Consider the following 22,546-nt stretch of genomic DNA (forward strand, 5'->3'; position numbering starts at 1 on the left):
TAAAACTAATCAAATTTTATTTTGCTTCTGTTTCCTCTACCAAGGAGAATAATACACAGCCTGGAAAGGACAGAACAAAAATTGTTAAAGTGGAATTGAAACGCAATATAATTAAGAAATAGAAGAAAGCAAGCTAGCTCCCTAAGTGAGTTCCAGTCACCTGACTTGGGCAAACTCCATTGTTGTTGTTCAGTCATGTCCAGCTCTTCACGACCCTGTGGACCTCTGTCCATGGGATTTTCTTGGCAAAGATACTGAAGTGGTTTGCCATTTCCTTCTCCAGTGGTAAATACAGGTTAAGTGACTTGCCCAAGATCACACAGCTAGGAAATTTCTGAGACTGAATTTGAACTCAAGTCTTCCTGACTTCAAGCCCAGCACTCTATCCACAGCACCACCTAGCTGCCCTGGGCAAACTCCACACCAGGGTACTAAAAAGTACTTGAGAACAGGGATTGCTGAACCACTGTTGTTGATTTTCAAGCTACTGTGGAAGACCAAGTGTTGCAGGACTGGAGATTAAAAAGCATTACGTCTATTTTCATAAAACAATCGAGAAGGTCGTGAACTACGGTCTGGTGAACATGATACTGATTCTTGGAAAAATACCAGAAGATTGTTACAGGGATGGTTTAGAAAAAATGAGAGCAAGTATTTCTATCCCTCTACTAGAACAGAAAGCTATACTGAAGGCCATGATGTTATTCATTTAAAAAAAGCTAGAATCTTTTGTAGAACTATATCTAAGATTTGAATTCTTTTCAGTTCCCATTAAGGCCATGCTTGTCTAAAAAGCATCTGCTTAATACTGATTTGTAACCAGATAAGAAGAAAAATAATAGCTACTCTTTAAAAAACTCAGGCCTACATTGCCTACATTGTGAAGGCCTGTACTTTTATTACAAAAAAAATTGCTATTGAATTGATTCTAATGTTACTTATTGGAAAATTATAAAGCAAAAACTTCATTAAAATTAAAAACCCTAAAAAGTTGCTTACTTTAAAAAGAAAGCTTAATTTTAGATTAAGATGCATAGAAAGCTTTGAAGATGTTTACTATTTAATTTTTCCTTTAAGTTTGCTTTGCCTTATAAATATGACAAATCTTAATAAATATTATTTTTCATTACAGAAAAAAATACACATTTACATAAGCACCTTCCAGGAAGTAGTTTGGCAATTTCTGCCCAACGATTTCCCAACCGTTTATGTGCTTCATAGATTATTCTGTCCTCTTCTTCTGTCCAGGAAGACTTCTTTACTTCAGGATTCAGATGGTTATGCCACCTTTCTCTGCATTGTTTCCCTATTCTTCCTTTTAAATGTTTTGCAATTAAAGACCAGCGCTTTGGGCCATATTTCTGAACTAATTCAATAACCTGAAAAAAAGAAATATGTTTTAAAGTAGAAACAAAAAAGTATTCAAATTTGAATAATATCACTAAAAATTTAATTCCCAATTCAAAAGCACAACTGTGGTGAAGCGCACTTCTTCAGATTTCCAAAGTCCATATCTTTGGGCTCGAACTTATCTAAGCCTATATACACTAATGAAAACATGATTAACACAAGTGCTTATAAATGTTCATTGACTAGAGAATGCTTAATCAAACTGTGATACATGAATGTAATGGAATATTTCCATAATGTTTAAAAAAAAAAGAATATGATGAATTCACAGGACCATAGGAAAACATATGGACATAAGTAGAATGAAGTAATAAGCACAGGAAAACAATAAGAAAAAGAAACAAAACTGTGTAATTATAAAGACAAACGATATCAATAAAAATATTAAAATAACATTAGTTCTTTAGAAGCTAAATTGATTTGTCTAAAATAGCTTAGTATAACAATAGTAGTGATATCAGAATGTGCATTTATTTTTCAATCTCTTTAAAAAAAACTCATTTTCACTAAGATGATTAACAAATCACTTTCAGAATTCTAAGTTTTCTCCTCCTCTACCAGTAAAAAATGTGCTAACCAATAATTGCAACCCTTCAGTTAGATTAGCATTGAAAATAAAAAATTAACATGACTTTGTCTATATCCATAACCAGCTAAACCATTATAATGATGCAGTTATTAGAGGCAGCTTCTCCCCTTTTCCCCATCCTCCCACACCCAATTTCTCAGTGGGAATATAGTAGTGAAGGGAAAACACTTCTCTCAATAATCTGTATTATTATTAAATGCTTGCCCACAAAGTCTTTGCCTGAAGCCATTTAACTGCATTGTTCACGACAATATATTGATACATATCTACCCTTAACCTATAAAATGCAAAATGTCGCTGGCAATTAGAAGATGTAACGAGCACTTAAGGGTCTTTACTAGTGCTTCTCAAATAGTGGGTTGTGAAGTTCTATATAATTATCGAGTGGTATTAGAAAACATCATTAATCAGCAAAGGCTACGCCAATGGTCTCCTTCAAAGTGCACCCATCCCTCTCTCATCACTTTACTAAATTATTTATTACATTATTTCCTGTATGGCTCTCTCTATAATGTCCCCTATCTCCTGAATGGAATATAGGAAAGATGAGACTATCACTTTCTACTTCTTCACAATTTAAATATCTGACACACATCCTGGAATAAAAGCACAAAAAATGAAAGTGTTTTATAGGACAGCTTCAATCTAGCCTCAATCAAAGTGATTATCAAGAGATTAAGCTGACTCTATGGGCTACCTTGGGGATTTGGTTCCAGGCATTCCACTACCCTCTCTTTATCAGGGGCGGCGGTGGATTGAGGATGCGCCTTGGAATTAGGAAAACATGAGTTCAGATCCTGCCTCTGACTCATACTAGCTGTGTAACCATGGGCAAGTCACTTAACCTCTCTGAACCTGTTTCCTCATCTTTAAAATAATAATAACACCCACAGCACCTACCTACTCCTAGGGTTGCTGAAAGACTCAAATGAGATAATATATGCAAAGTACCTTGTAAATATTAAAACATCACGTTAAAGGATGAGGCATGCGAACATGTGTGTGTGAGTGTGTGTGTGTGTGTGTTTGTGTGTACACACATATGTATCAGTAACATAGGAAAAAAAAAACAGGATTTAAAATCAGGCAAAGATAGGTTTGAATTCTGCTCTGCCACTTACTAGTTATGTGACCATAAAAAAATGATTTCCCTGTGCCTCATTTTCCTCATCTGTAAAAGAGATAACACTACCTATTTCAAAAATTTGTTGTGAAAAGACATTTTGTAAACCTTGAAATATCAACATAAGCTATTTTTATTTTCCCTCTAGCTAGAGACAACCCTCTTCCTCTGAATTCCTCTTATTGCACTTATTTTCCCAGTTTTACAGTGTTTTGTGTAAAATTCTTATTTACCTTATCTAACAATAAACTTCACCAAGGAAGAGGCTATTTCATGTTCTCCTTTGTGTCCTCCATAATGCCTAACCATGGTGCTTTGTACATAGAGGGCACTCAAATATTTGTTGAAATGAGAAAAGGAAGAAAGAGATCCAGAAGTAGGTTTAAAATAGACAAAAAGATGGAACACTAGAATGGAAAGGAAATGAAGTACTAACAAATTATACTGTCATCATTATTACAATTTTTGGAACCTTTGCTGATTGTGATTTTTATTACCCATTATTTAATTCTACAGAATTGTGTTTTTTTGCTAATGTATTTTAATCTAAAGTGCCTTTTCTTCATCAGATAAAAGGCTGCTATCATTGTAATAATCCATTAATTTTCAGACATTTTCATCTTAAGGATTAAAGGAACAAAATTTTGTTGTGAACAATGCCTACTATAATTAAAAAGCACTTACACATATAGATTTAAAAGCAGAAGTAGGTGTTGTTTTATACATTAGATTAATTCCTGAACAGTTTGTAAAGTGAGTATTTATATATCAAATCATACTTTCCCCAATGATTTCCATTATAGTTTGAGTTGCATTTCAAGATAAGCATATTCACTATAAAACAATAAAAAAATCACATTCAAGGATCCTGAGGACAACTTCGAAGAGTATACTTCTGTCAATATACATTTAACTTTCCTACAACTTTTAGAAGGAATTAATGAAATGAAAACTCAATCCACAAGATGACTTCATACTTGCTAATTTAAGAACTCCTCAAGTTAGAAAAAACAAATTTAAAAAATTTAATATAATTCAAGTAAAACAGACAGGGTCTGTTTCACTCTGAAAAGAAATAAGAAAATACCTATTGATACAGAGGTGGAAACATGGTAAAGCAGAAATAACATTAGACTTGGAACCAGACATTCTGGTCACTTTGTGCAAAGTCATAACCTTTTTGAGCATCACTATCCTTGTTTGAAAAACGGGGATGAATAATACTTCTATTCCCTGCTTGATAGTTTGTCAAAATGACCACTTATAAACATAAATGTATTAGCCAATAGAGAAATACACACATGTGATATTATATCGTATTTCTATTCAGAAGTACTGACCTTTGTCAAACTTTAAATGATTCAGATTCGCATGATATCAGAGACCCCCAGTCCAGTCTCATTTTACACATGAGGAAACTGAAGTTCTTAATAGTCAAGTGATTTGCCTGATGCCTAGCTAATAAATGGCACAGTAAGGATTCAAAATCACATCTTTTGAAACTCTTCCACATAGCATCTTGACTGTAATTAAAGGTTAAGGAGGAAGTGTGTTGAAGGAAACCTCCTCCCAATTGAATAATAAAGGTGGCAAGTCACAAACTGCAATGGAGAAAATAGAAGAGCCTAACCCATTCTCTGGTTAGCTAGACCCAACATGGCCCACCAATCTCTCTTCTGTGCTCTGAGCCATTTTACTCCCGCCATGGAACATGGTACACAAGCCACTGAATAATCACTATGTATTCATTTTTAGTCCTGTTTATGTAGCTTTAAGTGCTGGAGTATAATCTAATATTTTAAAGAGTTCACATGACAAAATAACGCCCACAAAATGGACTTAATACTCTGACAGAAATAGATTATATGGTGTTCTTCTTATTTAGGTCAAAAACTGCACATCAGTTAAATATTTACTGAGCATCTACCACGTGCAAGGCACTCACTTTGGGAAATATGATTGCCTCTCTAGGAAGGTAATCACCAACCAGGGTCCCCTATCTGCCTCAGGTGGCAGAAAGTCAATGTCAGCCCTCCCTCGGTTTCTTTTGTACCAGGTTAAACTTCCAGTCAAGCACTGTCAATGCCCCTAGTAATCTCCTTTTAGGTTTTCTTCCACTCTAATCCTCTAATCTGACCAAAGGCTCTCAGGGTTCAAGATTCTTGTTTAGTTTATCATTTTGTTTTCTTTTTGTTTTTAAATGACTGACAATCAAAGAACTGCAAATGAGATTAAGAAACGGTGAATGAGCTATTAAAAATTGACTCCTCAATACCATATATTAAGAGAAAAAAGAGGTCATATAACCAAGTATGTATATTTTGTTACCCTCTATTCAGTGAAATACAATACAAACAAATCTACATTTCAAAACAACTAACAGTGCCTGATACATAGCCTATATCAACATCTTACTTTGATGCAAAAAGGGAGACTAGGACATGAAATCAAAGTAAACTGATACTTTGCATAACAAGACTACAAATACCAACTAGAAAAAACAAGATCTTATAACTATACCTACTATTTCTTCACCAGAGAAAAAATTAAAAACATGTGTTTATTACCCTCTGATCTTCTTCTTTAGTCCAGGGACCTTTGATTAATTCTGGATTTAAAACTTTCTGCCATCGATGCTGACACTGAAAATCAGACCGGTTCTGAAACATAGTTTTAAAATTATTCAGCTATGAAATACTTTCCTTCCCACAATGATATTCCCCCAAACCTGAAGGGAAACCTAATCCTGGAAGTCCCACAACGTGAAAAAGCTAAGCTTTCACATTTACTACCATTCTTATAATAATATTTTATTTTTATACATACCCATACTTGTGTGTATATATACATATGCACACACCCCCCACATATATGTATTTATGTTTGTGCATGTACATATGTATTTATGTATATGCATACATACACGAGAACACAGTTTACATGCCTAAATATTTCTTCTCTCCATCCCAAGGACTTCATCTATGAAATAAAAACAAATTTTGAGTGAAGATGAAGTATATATGGCCATCTCCCTACTGATTCTTCACTGAAAGCAATAGGACAAAACTAAAAGTGACTGTCACAGAGGCCTGGGTAACAGATAAGCTAAAATTACAATGCACAAGCATGTATACTTCAACCCAATGCCAGCAAAAGATGAGGTGATCTGAAGGACAGGAACAGAGAAACGAGACAAGAATAGAATGTTGATATGATAGTATGACCATGGCAAATGTGAACATGGTATTCAGCCACAGTCCAGGATAATACTTCATTTCCAGTTATATTTCTTTATAAAATGCCAATAAATGTTTTTTAATCACAGCTTTAAGTATATCTAAAATATCTAAAATTCAGACCAACATAAGGAATCTAATCAAAATGAAATAAGCACATATAATACAGGAATACAATTTCTCAAAACAAATCAATTTGGTAGGAAAATAAAGTACCAAACTACATAAATCAGTAAGAAAATGAATGACTTGCTCAGTTAGAAAATGGCAATATTATAACACATATCCTTTGCCTTTTACTACAGTTTTTAACTGTATTAACCTTTTGTCTACTATCTCTCAAATACTTGTGCTTAATATTTATGAAAAGAGATTTTTTAAAAGATTCCAAGATAACTTTTCACAATTAAAGGGTTTAAGATTCAGTCAAATGAATAAAAACTAATACATCAGTTCAAGTCTACTATAGTTCTCGGTCTCAACCAAGAACCAAAAAAAAAGGGGGGGGGGGGCGGGGAACGCGCTTAAGTCACAGCAGGTGAAATTTAGGTTAATTTTCCAAAAGAGAGGAATTTTAGACTAAGTTATACCAAAAAAGGTAGGAAAAGGAGTATATATTTAGTTATGTAATTTCCTGCCTCTCCAGTTTAAGAGTACTGGTCATAAAAACAAAGAAATGTATACAGCTTGGAATTCAATAAATACTAGTTGAATTTTAAAAAGTAAGATATAGTTATGACCCTTTTTGATTAATTCTAAGAGATCTGACTTTCTCTACCCTCAAAACACTCAGAGCTTGCTTCCTTCATAGTAAAACAAGACATTGTCATAGTTTTAGTAACTATTAGTACCTAAATGCAGAGCACCTAGGTGGCTCAGTGAATTGAGTACCAGGCTTGGAGTCAGGAAGACTCATCTTCCTGATTTTGAATCTAGCCTTGGACACTTACTAGCTGTGTGACCCTGGGAAAGTCACTTACCCCTGTTTGCCTCAGTTTCCTCATCTGTAAAATGAGCTGGAGAAGGAAATGGCAAACAGCTCTAATATCATTGTCAACAAAACCTCAGATGGGGTCACAAAGAGTTGGACACAACTAAAAAATGACTGAACAACAACACAGTACCTAAGTGCACTGTGATTTAAAAAAAAATTAGACTGGGAATCAGAAAAAAATTAGATTCTAGTCCTATTCACAGTGATGTGGGGGGTAAATCACATTTATCTCTGTGCTTCTGCCATATATAAACTGGAAAAAATAGGCAGTTTTCCCTGCAGTACAGGGATATTCTGAGGATCTATATGTTGCCAAGATAAAATACTTTAAAACAAATAAAATACATATGGAATAGCTTTAAAATTTTTATAAGACCTACATTTTCACTTAATAAATGTATGCTGAAAAAAAAGAAAGAGAATGCCAAGTACTAATAAGCAAAAGTAGGTCCAGCTGGGCTGCAAAAGAATGTATGAAAGGAATAACCTAAGTCTAGAAAGAAAGCCTAGAGTCAGACTTGTGAAGGGCTTTAGTTAGCAAACTGAGGATTTTGTATTTTACTTAGAGAAATGACATAGACCCCTGATTCAGGAAGGTGATTTTGGCAGCAGTGTAGGAGGAAGGATTGTAGAGGGGAGAGGCTAGAAGCAGAAAGACCAATTAGGAGGCAAATGTAACAATCCAAGTGAAAGGTATTGACAGCCTGATAGAGTAGGCCTGATGAGTGGGCAAAAGAGGAGAGATTTAAAAGATGTTTAGAATAAACAAGACTTAGGAGCTGATTGTACATAAAGGGTAAGGGAGAGAAGAGTTTGAAGTGGTGAACCTGAATGACTGGAAGGAAAGTTGCAACCCTCAAATAGTAGAGTTTTATAAAGTAAGAGGTTTAAGGAGGAAAAGTGTTGAGCTCAATTTTGGACATGCTGAGTTTAAGATATCCAGGAGGCAGTTGATGATGCAGGACTACAGCTCAGGAGAGAGGTTAAGGTTAAATATATGGTCATCTTCATAGAGAATAATAATTTTCAGTTCCTGGGACAACCTGTGCTTAGGAAAATAACTAATATGTCATTTTTAAGACTTCAGCAACTTTTGATAGTGGAAATTCTTTAAGAAACGTGCTCAATTTCAACTCTGTATTTGCTTTAATGCTTTTTTAAACCTGTAAACTTAACATATGCCTAAACTGATATGATACCAAACAAATATTTCACTTACTTGAAGGTGACTGGCAATTAGAGTCCAATCATCTGTTCCATGTTGTTCTACCAATTTCTTTAGTTTGTCATCCTAAGAAAGGGTTGCAAATTAGAATTCGACAAATTCAAGAATGAGAAGAGACACCACATTTCAGTGACATCATTGCTGGTGGTTATATTTGTAAGAAGAGGATCCAGACCAACACAACTGTACTCTTTGCTGATTTGATCCTGATTATCAGTCTGCTGCTATTCCTGTAGCTACTTAAGGCAACAGAAGTATGCATGCTAGGTACCCATGCCATTAGTTTTAGTGTGTGTTCTTTAAAAGCATCTTAGTCATACATAAACCACTGAGCAATAAACACACATGCAAAATACAGTCTTTCCCCACTCTAGATAAAATTCCTTTCAAGCATTACCTCATCCCTTGTCCATTTTACTCTGTTCCAGAGCTTCTTCAATCCTTTCTGCTGTGGTACTTCATAATCATGATCAGCATATTGAAGGTCATCATCTTCATCTTCACTATTAAGTAACACAATTTAAGAGATCAAGTTTTAATTATGGAGTTATAAAGTCAAAGGACCTATATATTGTTCCCCTTCTTATTCAAAAGAAGGGGATCCCGTAAGATATCTATATGTTGTTGCCCTTCTTGTTCAAAAGAAGATATTGCTATTGCTACCTACGTGTGCACAAGTAAACCCTTTGATTAAGATTTCTTTTCACAGCCTTCATCCTTTCTTTGCTGTGAAATGCAGTTACTTGCAGCTCTCACTCAGGCTTAATTCTTTTTTTACATTTACTCAGAGAAAATCACAAAAACTAAGTCTTTATGTACTATGGAGGGACAAGGACAAGTATGAACAACCTTATAAAAGTAGCATTACCATGATTCTGACTTTCTAGAGTGTTTGAAAAAGAACCAGTGACCCAATTATGACTATTGAAAGACGACTTTACCTCTAGGGGAGAATGAATATATGTATATCGAAAAGTGTGATTTAAAAGAGACAGGAACTTACCCTACACATAGATATACTTTTTGAATTCTACCCAAATGTCTTCCTCCATTAGAACATAAGCTTCTTGAGTGCAGGAACTGTCTTTTTGTTTATATTTGTACTCCCTGTGCTTAGCCCTGTGTCTGGCACATCATAAGCACTTAATAAATGTTTGTTGACTAACGGACCAGAGATGATATTTTTTGGTGATTTGTTTTTTTTCCAAATTAACAAGAATTTTTTTCTCTCTCTCAACTCTCCTCATAATTAGAAAGAAAAAAAAAACAAAACTCTTTTAACAAATACATATAGTCAAGCAAAATAAATTCCCACACTGGCCAAATTCAAAAAATATGTCCCACATGTCCATGACCTGTTAGGAGGAAGTCATTGTGCCTTCTCCTTTGTCCCCTGGAATTGTTGCTTGTTGCAGTTCATCAGAATGTCATCTTTTAAAATTATGTGTCCTTACAATGTCATTACTGTACAAATTATTCCTCTGCTTTTGCTCATTTCATTCTATATCAGTTAATACAAGTCTTCATAGGTTTCTATGAAACTATCTCTTTCATTATTTCTTATGGTGCAATAATAACATCCCATTCATTACATTTATATACTATATTTTATTCAACCATTCCCCAGTTGAGACCATATACTTAGTTTCTAACTCATTGTCACTACAAACAAGTTGTTCTAAATATTTCTGTACATATATGTCTTTTTTCTTCTTTTTTTGATTTTTTTTGGTGGGGGGGGCGGGCACAGACCCAGTAGTGGCATTGCTGGGCAAGGGGGATGAAGTTTAGTGATTTCAGGAGGCATAGTTCCATATTGCTTTCCAGAATGGCTATACCAATTTGCAGTGCACTATGTGCCTGTTTTTCCTGCAGGTGCTCCAGCAACTGTCATTTTTGCTAACTTGATAGGGGTTAAATAGAACTATAAAGGGCTGCTTTATTTGGCATTTCCCTACTTATTAGTAATTTAGAACATTTTTCCATATGGTTGTTGATTTCATAAGGCTTTGATTTCATCCTTTGGAAACTGTTGTTCATATCTTTAGACCATTTATCAACTAGAAATTTGAGCTTAATTGGGGTTAGCAAATACCTCCTTTAAATCCCATAAGAGGACTCATCATCAGTCATTCGAACCTTACTATGAATTAATCGGATGTTTTTCCTCCAGAGATCAAAATGAAATCTATCACATCAAATAAATAGGGCTTTTGATTTAGGGGATACATGGAGGTATACAGGAAAGGTAATTTTGTAGTAGAAAAGGGGAGAACAAACCTAGGTAAGAAGCATAAATGGGGGAAGGGAGGAAAAGGATGTAGTGGTGGGGACGACAGTAAGGGCAGCCCAAGGGTAGAATGAGGGTCCTAGGTACCTAGGGAACAGAAGAACATATAAGTGCACCAAAGACAACCTACTTAATTTTCCCTAAGTTAACTCTTGGAAAGAAGAGATTTTTCCTTGCTTACTTTTACAAGCAGCATAGAAAGTGTTATGGAGGCAGTTTCCTGCACTGTTGATCCAGAAGAAAATAAGTCTGGAGCCATCTTTGATAAACATACTGATTTTTGGACTAGGAATTCTAGCTCAGAGGAAACTTCCTAAAACTAAAGAATAACTGTAACATTATTATCTCTACCAAACAGACTATTCACCTCTCACTAGCCCTATACCACTCAAGGAGTCATTAATGCTTTCTGTGCAATTCTTTCTTAGCCTAAAGTGATTCTACACTGCTGCACAAAGGAGCCTGGCTCTTTAACACCAATATTATCCCAGTGCTGCAAATACTGGAATGCCAACAATCTTAGAAAAATAAAAACTATAATAACTAAAAGAGAAATTTTGAAAGTTGTGATTGTTATAAATAGATTTCAGCATAATGCTAGCAATGACTTTTGCATGAGATGTGGCAAAAAAGCCATCAAGGCCCCGATATAACTGGAAAATGAGGAGACTTGGTCATTTTTTGAAAATAAAACAGGCACCCAAGTGTTCTGCTACTATCACAGAAATATTAAAAGCAGAGGAAATCCTGCAGCATAATGAATAGATCCTAAAAAGAATATGGAAAAGAATTATTAAGAAGGCATGGATATAGCTGGAATATGGACTTGTGAGTACAGATGCTTATGAGACCACAGACCTAAGTAGGATATATGTGCTTTCATAATACTTCATTTAATTCAATTCATCAAATATTTTAAGTGCCTTCTTTGTGCTAATGTCTAGAATTCTTAATTCTAGATAAATATATACTAGTAGTTAAAGAGATAAGACAATGACACTTGAAACACATTAAATGAATGAAAAAGCATTTATTAAGAGCTTATATGTCAGGCACTATGCTAAGTTCAGGGGATAAATACACAAAAATTCAATCCCTACTCTCAAGCCTTCAATTAGGGCTTATTTTTCAGTAGTGGTTCATATCAGGATGGCCAGAAAGGAATGTTTTGGTGTGGAAAGTCAAAGGGATGGAGAGTGGAGGTACCACCTCACACTTATCACATTGGCTAACGTGAAAGAAAAGGAAAATGACAGATGCTGGAGGGGATACATTAAAATAGGGACACTAATGAACTGCTGGTGGAGTTGTGAACTGGTCTAACCAGTCTGGAAAATAATTTGGAACTGTGTGTTCAATCCAGCAATACCACTGCTAGGTCCGTATCCCAAAGAGATCAAAGAAAAGGGGAAAGGACCAATATGTAGAAAAATATTTATATAGCAGCTATTTTGGTGGTGACAAGAAACTGGAAATTGAGGGGATACTCATCAATTGGGGAATGGCTGAACAAGTTATAGAGTATCACTGTGATGGAATACAATATTGTGCTATAAGAAATGACAAGTGGGATGGTTTCAGAAAAACATGGGAAGACTTAAATGAGCTGATTCAAAGTGAAGTGAGCACAACTAGGAGAACACTGTACACAGTAACAACAATATTGTAACAATGACCAATGTGAAAGACTTAGTTACTCTAATCAATATAATGATCTAAGACAATTCCAAAGGACCCATGATAAAAGCTGCTATCCACCTCCAGAGGAAACTGATGAACTAAATGCATACTGAAGCATGCTTTTTTCACTTTACAATAATATGACGTAACACATCACTCGGTCTGAATATACAACATAATAATACAATAATATTATACAATATTTGGTCTGAAATGCCAAATTGTAAAATTGAAATCACAGAGTCAGAAATTTAGAGCTGGCAGAGACCTTAGAGCACTCCTTCATCCTTCTCCAGGCTTTTTTCTCCACTATGCTCAGATAGGAGCATACCTTAGAAGATAACTTTCTTCATCCCTTACCCTTCCTTCCCATCCCTTCAGCTTCCTTTTTTGTGTAATCTTTCCCTTTTAGAATGTAAGCTCCTTGAGGGCAAGGGCTACATATTATTTGTATGCCCTGTGCTTAGCCTAGTACTTAGTGCCTAGAACTACTAAGTGCTTAACAAATTCTTAATGACTTGATTTGACGAGATTGCTACAGCTCCTCTCCCATTTGAGAGGCACCAGAGAGAATCGAGAGAAGTTGGTGACTTGCCAAAGGTCCATATACATAGTAGGAATCAAACTCTAGTCTTCAACTACACAGCCAACTCCTTTTCGATTTCAGAGTATAGTACTATCAATACTACTGAGATATAATCTTACGAGACTGATAAAACGGAGCAGAAGCACTGCTGCTAGAGCCCTCTGAGACAAACCCTACATTCCTAGCCTTAACATTTCCATGATTTTGTATTTCGACAGACCAAATGTTCAGAGTTTCACCCATCAGCCTACTCATAATGCTTATTTGTTCTCTATGAAAGATAGAAAGCATTAGAAAGCATTACTGCATTCTGCTTCACGCCCTCCCTATAAGCAATACCTAGCAAAAACGACTAAGCCATCCTCACATATAATTTCTAAGAATTATCATGCTTACCATTCAATAAAAATATACAAATTGTTACTTTGGCAAGCCACACAATTTAGATCCATTTTTGGGTAATGGCTATTGTCAACTGGGGAAAAAAAATCCAGATATCTACCATGTAATGCAGGGAAAACCCAAGGCTTTGTTCTTTAATAATTCTCTATCTCACTACAGCCCCAAATTTTATTCCTATATGAACTATTGTCTAGCCATGTACCAATATTTTATCAGCTGCAAATTTTTATTAAATTTCCTATTAGATTTGGTCCATCACTATACAGCCTGTCAGAACTTCTTTGAAAGAGGGTTTGGCAACATCAGACTTCAAAACAGTTTATTGAAACTATCGTGTAGTGAATAAAAAAAATTTTTTTTAACTGTCTAGTAGCCAATGAGATAAACAAGACTTAAAAGGAAATGTTACAGCCATCTAGTCTTTGATAAATCCAAGAACATAAAGTACGAAGAAAAAGGATTCTATGTGGAACAACCCCAGCTAGTAGAACATAAGAGTAATATGGCAGAAAACAGATTTAGATTATCATCTTAAACCACATGACATAATAAATTTTAAATGGATAAAAGAACAAAATATGAAAAAGCCACACTATTAAAAAGTTAAAAGAATGAAAGGATTTTTCTCTTGTAATTTTGGAAAGGGATGAATGTGGATTTATCAAAGAAGTGGCTAGACAATTGTTGGTATCTTTGCCAATAAAACCCCATGGATGGTATGGCCCACAGGGTCACAAAGAGTTGGACACAAATGGACAACTACCACCACAATTCCATGACACACAAAAAAATTGAGAACCCTAGTATAAACATATACAAAAACAAATTCAGTACAAGCAAAATTGTGGAGATAACACTGTTGAAAGAATCAGGGAAAAGTTTCATGGAACTAGCACCAAAGTTCATTTTGGGTTTCAGAGTCAACAAGTATTTGAGGGGAAGATGGTATGTTGTAAAGGAATCAAATAGGAGTACAACAGGGGTTTGTATGTAGTTTTGAAACAAAATGTATCAATAAAAATTTTCTTTTAAAAAGAACCATTTGGCATCCTGTTTGTCTTATAGTATTAGCTTTCTCGTGTTCTGTGAAAACTTGATAAACATACCATGTATGGGTCACCTAAATCATCAATAAATCAGTGAGAACTAAGGAATCTTTATCACTGGCCCTGATGTTTCATGGAGGTCCAGACCAGAAGACATCTCTACCTAGATTCAACAATATCAAACTGAAACCAGTATTTCCTCACAAAGCCTCTACCTTTTCTGATCTATCTATCTCTATCAATCACCATCATTCTTCTGGTCCCCATGATAGTGATCCAAGTCATCATCTTTGCTCCCTTGTAATGACTTTAAAAAAATTGGCGGGGGAGGTTTTGAATCTGAAAACTATAAACCTTGGCCTAGAATCCTGACAAAATTCTAGAACATGTTATTAAAGTTATGGTTTGTAAGCATTTTAAAAATAAAATGGTGTTCACCAAGAGCCATCATGGCTTCACCAAGAACAGTTCATTCCAGGCTATTATTATCTTTTTTTCCTTTAAGATTACTAGATAGAGATCAAGGAAATGACACAGACATAACTTTCTCTTTTTACTTCCTTCCTGGATTTCAGTAAAGTCTTGACAAAATTTCTCATTCTATCTTTATGGACAATATGGGAGGCAGCATGGTACAGTGAGGGCCTGGCTTTGAATCTCAGCTCTGTCTGTGTGACCTTGAAAGTCACTTATCCTCTCTGGATCTCAATTTCCACATTTGTACAATGCATGGATCTAAATTTATGATCCTGTGATACCTTGAGATTGAGAGATACAGGCATAATATGAATGAGCAGAATCCAAAGAGAAGCTTAAGGACAACTCAGATAATAATAGAAGTAAAGACTATAAAAAATTTTTAGACTTTTAAGATTACCATACTAAAGCAAAGACCATGTCAAATCAAATCTACTATTTTTCTGCCTATTAAAATGCCATATACACGTTACATTTAGTAGTTAGCACTCTACCTAGCCAATATTTTATTCCTAAACAAACTCAATTACCATATGGGGTAGATGTTAAGCTAGAACAAATGACTAACCAAAAACAAGGGAAAGGGGGCAGGAAGAGCATAGCAGAAAAATAAAATCATTTCTCTAGAGTCATAAAAGGAGAAATTAAACTTGAACTCAGTCCATTAATTTCCAATTCAGAATTTAGTTCTCAAGGCTACAATTATTTAGAGGAATTGGGGAGGTGGGGAGAGGGATGGGGAAGACTTATTAAAAAATACTAGTTTTGTAGTTAACTAATCTGACAATGGAATCATGAGTAAAACTTAATAGGGTTATTATCAAAGAAGAATGAATATAGTATTGATTAATAAATGCTTATTGATTAATGAACATAGTTAAGTATAATTTTAACATGAGATTATAGTATAGCAACAGTAAATATAATAGTAATAAAATGGTAAACATAGTAATTATGCCTCTGCATGTAAAACAATGAATAAGCAAATTCTATCTTTAAGTGATACCAGCTATCATTCTTTAGAAAGTGCAGCTAGGTAGCCAAATACTTCATGGAGAATTAGGGGAACTATGGTTATTTCCTTTCCTAATGAAAATAAACAACTTGTGATTTAAAAGTATGGATATAACTCTCATTTTCTGGAGATTTTGAAGCAAGATTACTTTAACTTAATCATATCTTGAATAAAATGCCCCATAAAATGTCTAAATCCTTTTTGGTTAGTAATACACTGCTTCAAGCACGAAAGTTGTGATTTTACATTATGAAGTTGACTAGGTTCACTTACTAAAGTGAAATTAGGCCACCCTGTGGCCAATATGTTGTATTGCATACATGAATTGCTTACTCTCAAATTAGAGTTGTCATCCAAGCACCAATGTGTAGCAAAAGACTTGTCTTCACATATTTTTAAGTGATTCTTTTGACTAAATAGAAGCAAAGTAGATAATGAAAGAGGTTCTAACTAACCATATAAAAACTAAACCTTACTGTTTGAACAAATAATTCAAGTCCTGGGAATATACCCTGAAAGCACCAAGGAAAAGAGATAACTGTCTAAAGATTTTCATAGCAGCATTATGTGCAGTTGCAAAGAACTGTTAAAAGTCTAAATATAGAACAAGCAAATGGTAGAATAAACTGTGGCACATTCATAAGCTGGAAGGCCAAAATGCAATTAAAGCCAACAAACGGGACGAATGCAAAAAAATATAAAAAGATCTTTATGAAATAAAAGTAAAGGATGGGGGTGGGGAGTAGATTCAGAAGAACAAAATATATATTAACTATAATACAAAAGTGAATAAGAATGAATAGATGAGTCAACAAAATCCTAATAAGAATTTAGGAATGAATAAAAACTGATATTTTATACCTTAAATTAGTTAAAGTTTAAATATGTGAGTTAAATTGATCTTCAAAGTTAAATTTCTAATAAAATACTAAAAAATAAACCTTACCAATGAGAGGCATGTGTGTATGTATGTTAATGAGGAAAGATAATTCAGAAATCTTCAAGAATAGATTATACAGGGCCTTACACATCATCCAAGTCAATCCTCTCATTTTACTGAGGAGCAAAACATACACCTTAGCATGTCAGATGACTTCTCCAAGGCTGGAAAGCCAGATAGAGGCAAAACCAAGACCAAAACCCATTCACCCTTTCTCTAAGTGCAGAGTTGTATATATAGTGCACTGAAAGCCAGCCTATGGATCACAAAGAACTGGGTTCATGTTTCACTTCTGACACATACTGCCTGTGAGACCGGGCAAGTCTCTCAGTACCCTAATCAACTCTCTTAAGACTAAGCTGCAGAACACTTGCAGACCTACATTAGTAGAGTGTTACCTTACAGAAGTTCAATGAATGAAACTGCAGGTCAGACCGAAAACCAAACAAAACTACTAACCTTAACTGGAAATGCTATACTAAGAATTTCTCTCTTTCTCCTCCCATATTACTCCTCCCCACTGAAGATCTGCTATTGCCTTATGACCAATAGTGATTTCATTTATGAGAAATTTCAAGTGTGTGACTCAATCCATGTTGCTAGTAGAAAAGTTTTCTATCTTTTAAACTATTGGGTTTTCTAAAGTTATATGCAGGTCTAGTTTTTAAAATTTTACACATTTACAAAAGTTTAAGAACTGAATGACCTTTTATGGTACATTAGATGTTTTAGCTTGTAATTCTACCTAATTTATCAATTCACTTTGAAAGAATAAGATCATTGAAAAGATAATTGAAAGAAAAAGATAACACAAAGATATATATTTCCTGATGCTTGGTAAATTTAATGTGTGTTCTCATGTTCATCAGATATTCAGATCAAAAGCACCTTCTCTATGCCACACCTGAGGTAACACAAGGTCTTCATTTAATTTGGTTTTTTCCCCAAGTTGCATAGAAGCAATGTCACACAGGATTCATGGATATGATCTTATGCAAAATTATTATGCAGTAAATATATTTCAACTGTTAATTACAGAATGCCCTCTGGGAGATGTGCTACATGTAATGATTATCTAAAAAAAATTCCAATTATAGCAGAAAGGAAGGAAATAATCTGCTGTACCATCTATCATTATAGACATTAAATACTTCCTACGGGTGATGAACAAGGGCATACTTCCCCTTTTTACCTTATACTATATTAACTTCTAAGCTAAATAAGTTATATTTACATACACAAGAAAAATAATTTTGCTTTAAATATTTCTGGTCCAAAGCACCATATTACAATATAGAGGCCTGAGAAAAACATCATCTTATGCAATCATCCTTGCATTCCATTCTCCTTCCCCCTCCCCAGGAGGAATAGGTTTTTTTTTAAACTTAAATTTAATTATTATAAAAGATTTATAACTCCTCCTGTTATTTTCTATCAATTTATTCTCAGCAGCCTCCAACTATAATTTCTATTTTAATTTATCTAATAGCTAGTAAGAAATTGAAGTCATCAACATGATTGATTTTATAGACAATCTAATCAACACAAGAAAAGAAACAAGTGGAGACAAGATAGTTATCTTTATAGTAATACTTTATATACTACAAAGAGAAAATATTCCAAACTATGAGATAGTTACAGAAAGTTGACGTTGGTATTTTTGCTAGATGCTTGAAAACCAGAGAATAAAGTCCTTCAATAAACTTTTTCATTTATAAATGGCTAATGGGAGTTTGAGAAAAAAGAAAAAAATTTTTAAAAAGATTAATGTCAAAAGTGACAGATGGGAAAGCCAGATAACAGAAATTTGAGCTTATCTGTTCTATAACTGATAAAAAGAGAAGGATAAGTCTACTCATTTTATTCATTAGATTACCATTGTTATAAAGAAATGTATTTTCTACAGATTCAATCAAGGTTTGCTTCAGGGTCCCCAAACTCTAAAGACTCTATTACTGCTAATTCTGCCTATGTGTTTGATGTTTTGGAGGCATTTAAAAGTAGTTTCTGGTTTTCAAATTTGTCCCTATCTGTATTCTGTGTGTAAGGTTATCAATGATTTTTCCTGTATCCTAGTCACACACCACCATGAATAAGTATATGATGTAGAGGAGATTCTTGTGGAGCCATTGGCTGGACTAGATGGTGTCTGCTGTCCTTTCCAACTTTGATTCTGTGAAATAGGAGCTTAATAAATTATATTTTATTATTTTTGCATAAGTTACAAGTAATATAATGTGTGATTTTTCCCAAACTGTGTTTTTAATGGGCCCAAAAAGTAAATACAAATATTAAATGAGAGAACATGATTCTCAGGGCAAGTATGAAGTTGTAATATGGCTGAAAAAATAAAAAGACATTCAGATCTTCAAAAAACAATCTAAAACTCCTTTTTCAGGTTTATTAAATAATACCAATTAGAAAGATTTAATTTTTTTTCTTATTAATTGTACACAGTTTAGGGACACTTTCATAACTTTAAAGAATAAGGGCTTTAGTAACCAGTCTTGTCTTTTGCTTTAATGATTCATCCTGTTATGCGTCCTTCCATAACAAAAATGTGTGCTTCATATATGTTTAACACCTAGGTAGTAAAAGACATACTTCATTCAAGTATTAACTGTATCAGAAACATTGTTTTTACTTTGATACTGCCAGCAGTTTGAGTACAGTGACAAGTTTAGTGAGATTTCTTTACAGAGGAAGCTAAGGAGGATGACAAAAGAACAGACTATACTAGTAATTACACAAACTATAGCATCTAAAGATAGAAGACTTTTAAGATTATCTAGTCTAACCCCTTTATAGATGAGGAAACTGAGGCACAGAGAAGTTAAGTGACTTGCCCAAGATCGCAAAGGTTCTGCTGCAACAGTGTTGACCAACTGACCATCACACCTTGCAGCCTCTCAAATTCCTCTGGGCTCTTCTGGAACTGGCGGCAAATAACCTCTCAGACCCCTAGGCAAGAAATCATACCCTCAAAACAAGGAGCCTAAGGTTTTCTATAACCTTCAAATGAGAAAGTTCAGGGGAAAGTGCCATCGTAAGCCCGTCAGAACATCTGTCTCATAGTGACAGAGGGTTCAATCAGTCATGCAATTAAATTCATTAAGTGAGGCCACGCTTTCCACTCTGGAGACAGTAAAATATGCTGATGTGGCATTTTTCTGAAGTAAAGATTCATCATACAACCACTTGAGGCTGTAACCAAATTTTTTTTTTAACAGCACCTTGATTCATATTCCGGTTGTCCTAGCAGAATTAAAGAAACTCCGCCCTCTTTTCACCTCCTGGAGTATTTTCTGAACCGAAGCGGAGAAGCCCCTGGCCGGGTAAATGTTCTGACAGCTGCCCGAGCCCCTGAGGATGGGGCTGGAGAAGTTTAACTCGGAGGGGGGGGGGGGGGGGGGGTGTACATCGGGACCGGGCTGCCAGGGCAGCCGGGGGAGAGTGGCCAAGGTCATTTTCACTTTTTCAGTACTAATGACGGGGTCTCCCTCCCCGCCCCCGCCCCAGTCCCCCACAGATCTGAGTCGCAGCCAGAGGCGGGCGTGGGAAGGAAGCGGGACGCGGGGCTAGAGAACGGGTCACGGCCGCCGGGGGGTAGGGAATGTGGGGCGGCGGAGCCCCCACAAGCGGGGAGGTGAGGCAGTGCCCAAGGAGGCGGGCAAAGGGGAAGGAAGTCACCCACCTGCGCGACCTCTTCGCCATCCTTCAAGTACCGCATAGGCACGGGCTGGGCAGGGGATGCGGTTGTGCCTCCTCCAGCCTCAGACGAGAACGGGCTCCTCCTCTCCCACCCTCTCCTGCCTTCGTTCCCTCCTCACCGCACCACCCCCCTCCCCGGACGGAGGGCGATGGGGTGAGTCCTGCCGGGGTCGGCGGGCGGGGTCCGAGGGGGATGGACTGTGACCTCCCCGCCTCGCACCCTGGGGCTCCCGGGTCCCGCGTCTAACTCCTGCCGGTCCCGATGAGGGATGCCAAAGACATGTCACGGCAGAGCGTCGCTTCTCTCCGCCTCCCCCGCCCCGGTCTATGCCTGCTCTAGGTCAGGTCCGGCGCCCTGCCCGCCCGTCACCCCGCCCTGCCCGCGGCCAGCAGCTGTGCGGGGCGAGCAGCCTCCTGCAGCGGGTTTTGTCCGCACAGCCGAATCTCGCGCCCAGCCTCCCTCTAGAGCCGCCGTTTGAATCTGCGCACGCGGCCCCGAACCTCATTGGCTGGGACGGCCGCACGCGAGCGGGGTGGGGGAAGAGGTGGGGCGGGGAGAGCGCGCGCAAGGAGGGGGGCGGGGGGAAAGACCTCGGGGCCAAGACTGGACAAGGCGAGGATTAAGACTATCTGAGGAGAAAAGGCTGCGGGGTGAGGAGACCCAGGGGACACGGAAGGGGGCGCCCGGCCCTGAGGAGAAATGAGCGCCTGTGCCGTTCGGGCTCGGTCCGGAAGACCGAGAGCGAGAGGGACGAGAAGTAGGGGAGCTCGGCTCCCCCAGGGGGACGGAGCACGGGGGCACGGACGCGCACGGCGAGCTGGGAAAGTGAGTTCCCGGCGTTTTCCTGGGGGCGGGGGAGTGCGGAAGCCGACTCGGGGCTCGGCCCTAGCCTGGGCGCTGAAGCGCTCGTTCCGAACTCCCGGAGACCCCGGTTTTCGGGCTTACGCCGCTGCCTGCGGCCCCTTCGCCCGCTCCCTCGCAGTGTGGGCAGCCGGAGCGAGCTCCTGGTAGGTAAGACTTCCCGGCCCACGCCGCCATGCGAGGCAAGGCGCGGAGGGCGTGGCTGATCTGCCCGGACCTAAATGGAAATTCACGCGGGGAATCTCACCTGAGCGCGAGTCCGAGGACCCCCGGGGACTTGTTCCCGAGGAGCATCCCTTACCAGTCTTTGAGCCTGCGAGGTGTGCGCACCTAAATTCAAAGAAACTTTGCTCTCTGGCAGAGAAGGGGGAGACTTCTAAAGCAGAGCTCTCGTTTAAAAAAAAAAAGGCACCTCTTTTCTGGGGACATTAGAGTACTGGTAGTCTTTCTACTTTTTTTTTTTTTTAAAGTTACTTAAACGTTAATATAGACTACCCCAGAAAAGTCAAATGTCACTTTTCATTGGCAAGGCGGCATGCTCTATTGAACCACTTAGAAAAACAAGATTTGCGTGCTATATTTGCAAAACAGAGATGCAGGTGCAAATGGACGTTGAGAGCTAACAAAACCTAAAACAGCTCCCTTTTGGTATCTGGGTTTCTGGGAAGCCTTTTTAAATCAGAAACTGTGACTTTACAATTCTAGACCTATTTTAAAACTTCCCTTTCACTATGTTGTCTTTTTTCTCTGTAATTAAGTGATTCTCCTCAGTTATATCCACAGGTCAGGCATCTAACAACATCCTCTGACAACAAAACCCAAATGTTCAACCTTGTGTCCATCTCGTGGAAGTCCTAACTTCAACTGAAGCTTTTCCTCAATACTTTAACGCAACTTAAAAATTATTTTGTATTAACAACAGAAGCTCTTTGAGATCAAGGACTGATTTAATGGTTTGTT

At 37.0% G+C, this 22,546-nt stretch overlaps 1 protein-coding gene across 4 annotated transcripts in view; it reads right to left on the reverse strand.

Annotated features, from left to right (window-relative positions):
* MYBL1 (MYB proto-oncogene like 1) overlaps window positions 1–21,221 on the reverse strand; it is a 55,765-nt gene extending 34,544 nt beyond the window's left edge. For 2 of the 4 annotated variants that reach the window (XM_036742231.1, XM_036742233.1), the window contains exons 1-5: window positions 20,708–20,830; window positions 8,975–9,080; window positions 8,572–8,643; window positions 5,690–5,782; window positions 1,159–1,379 (exon numbers count right to left, since the gene is read on the reverse strand). In XM_036742231.1, coding sequence (XP_036598126.1) covers window positions 1,159–1,379; window positions 5,690–5,782; window positions 8,572–8,643; window positions 8,975–9,080; window positions 20,708–20,727 — 512 coding nt within the window. In that variant the 5' untranslated portion in view covers window positions 20,728–20,830. Of the gene's footprint in view, window positions 1–1,158; window positions 1,380–5,689; window positions 5,783–8,571; window positions 8,644–8,974; window positions 9,081–20,707 lie in introns of all 4 variants that reach the window. The other 2 variants (XM_036742229.1, XM_036742232.1) reach the window with 2 other exon arrangements.
* Window positions 21,222–22,546: the final 1,325 nt, after the last annotated feature.

Source organism: Trichosurus vulpecula, chromosome 1 (assembly GCF_011100635.1).
Source record: "Trichosurus vulpecula isolate mTriVul1 chromosome 1, mTriVul1.pri, whole genome shotgun sequence".
NCBI lineage: Eukaryota > Metazoa > Chordata > Mammalia > Diprotodontia > Phalangeridae > Trichosurus > Trichosurus vulpecula.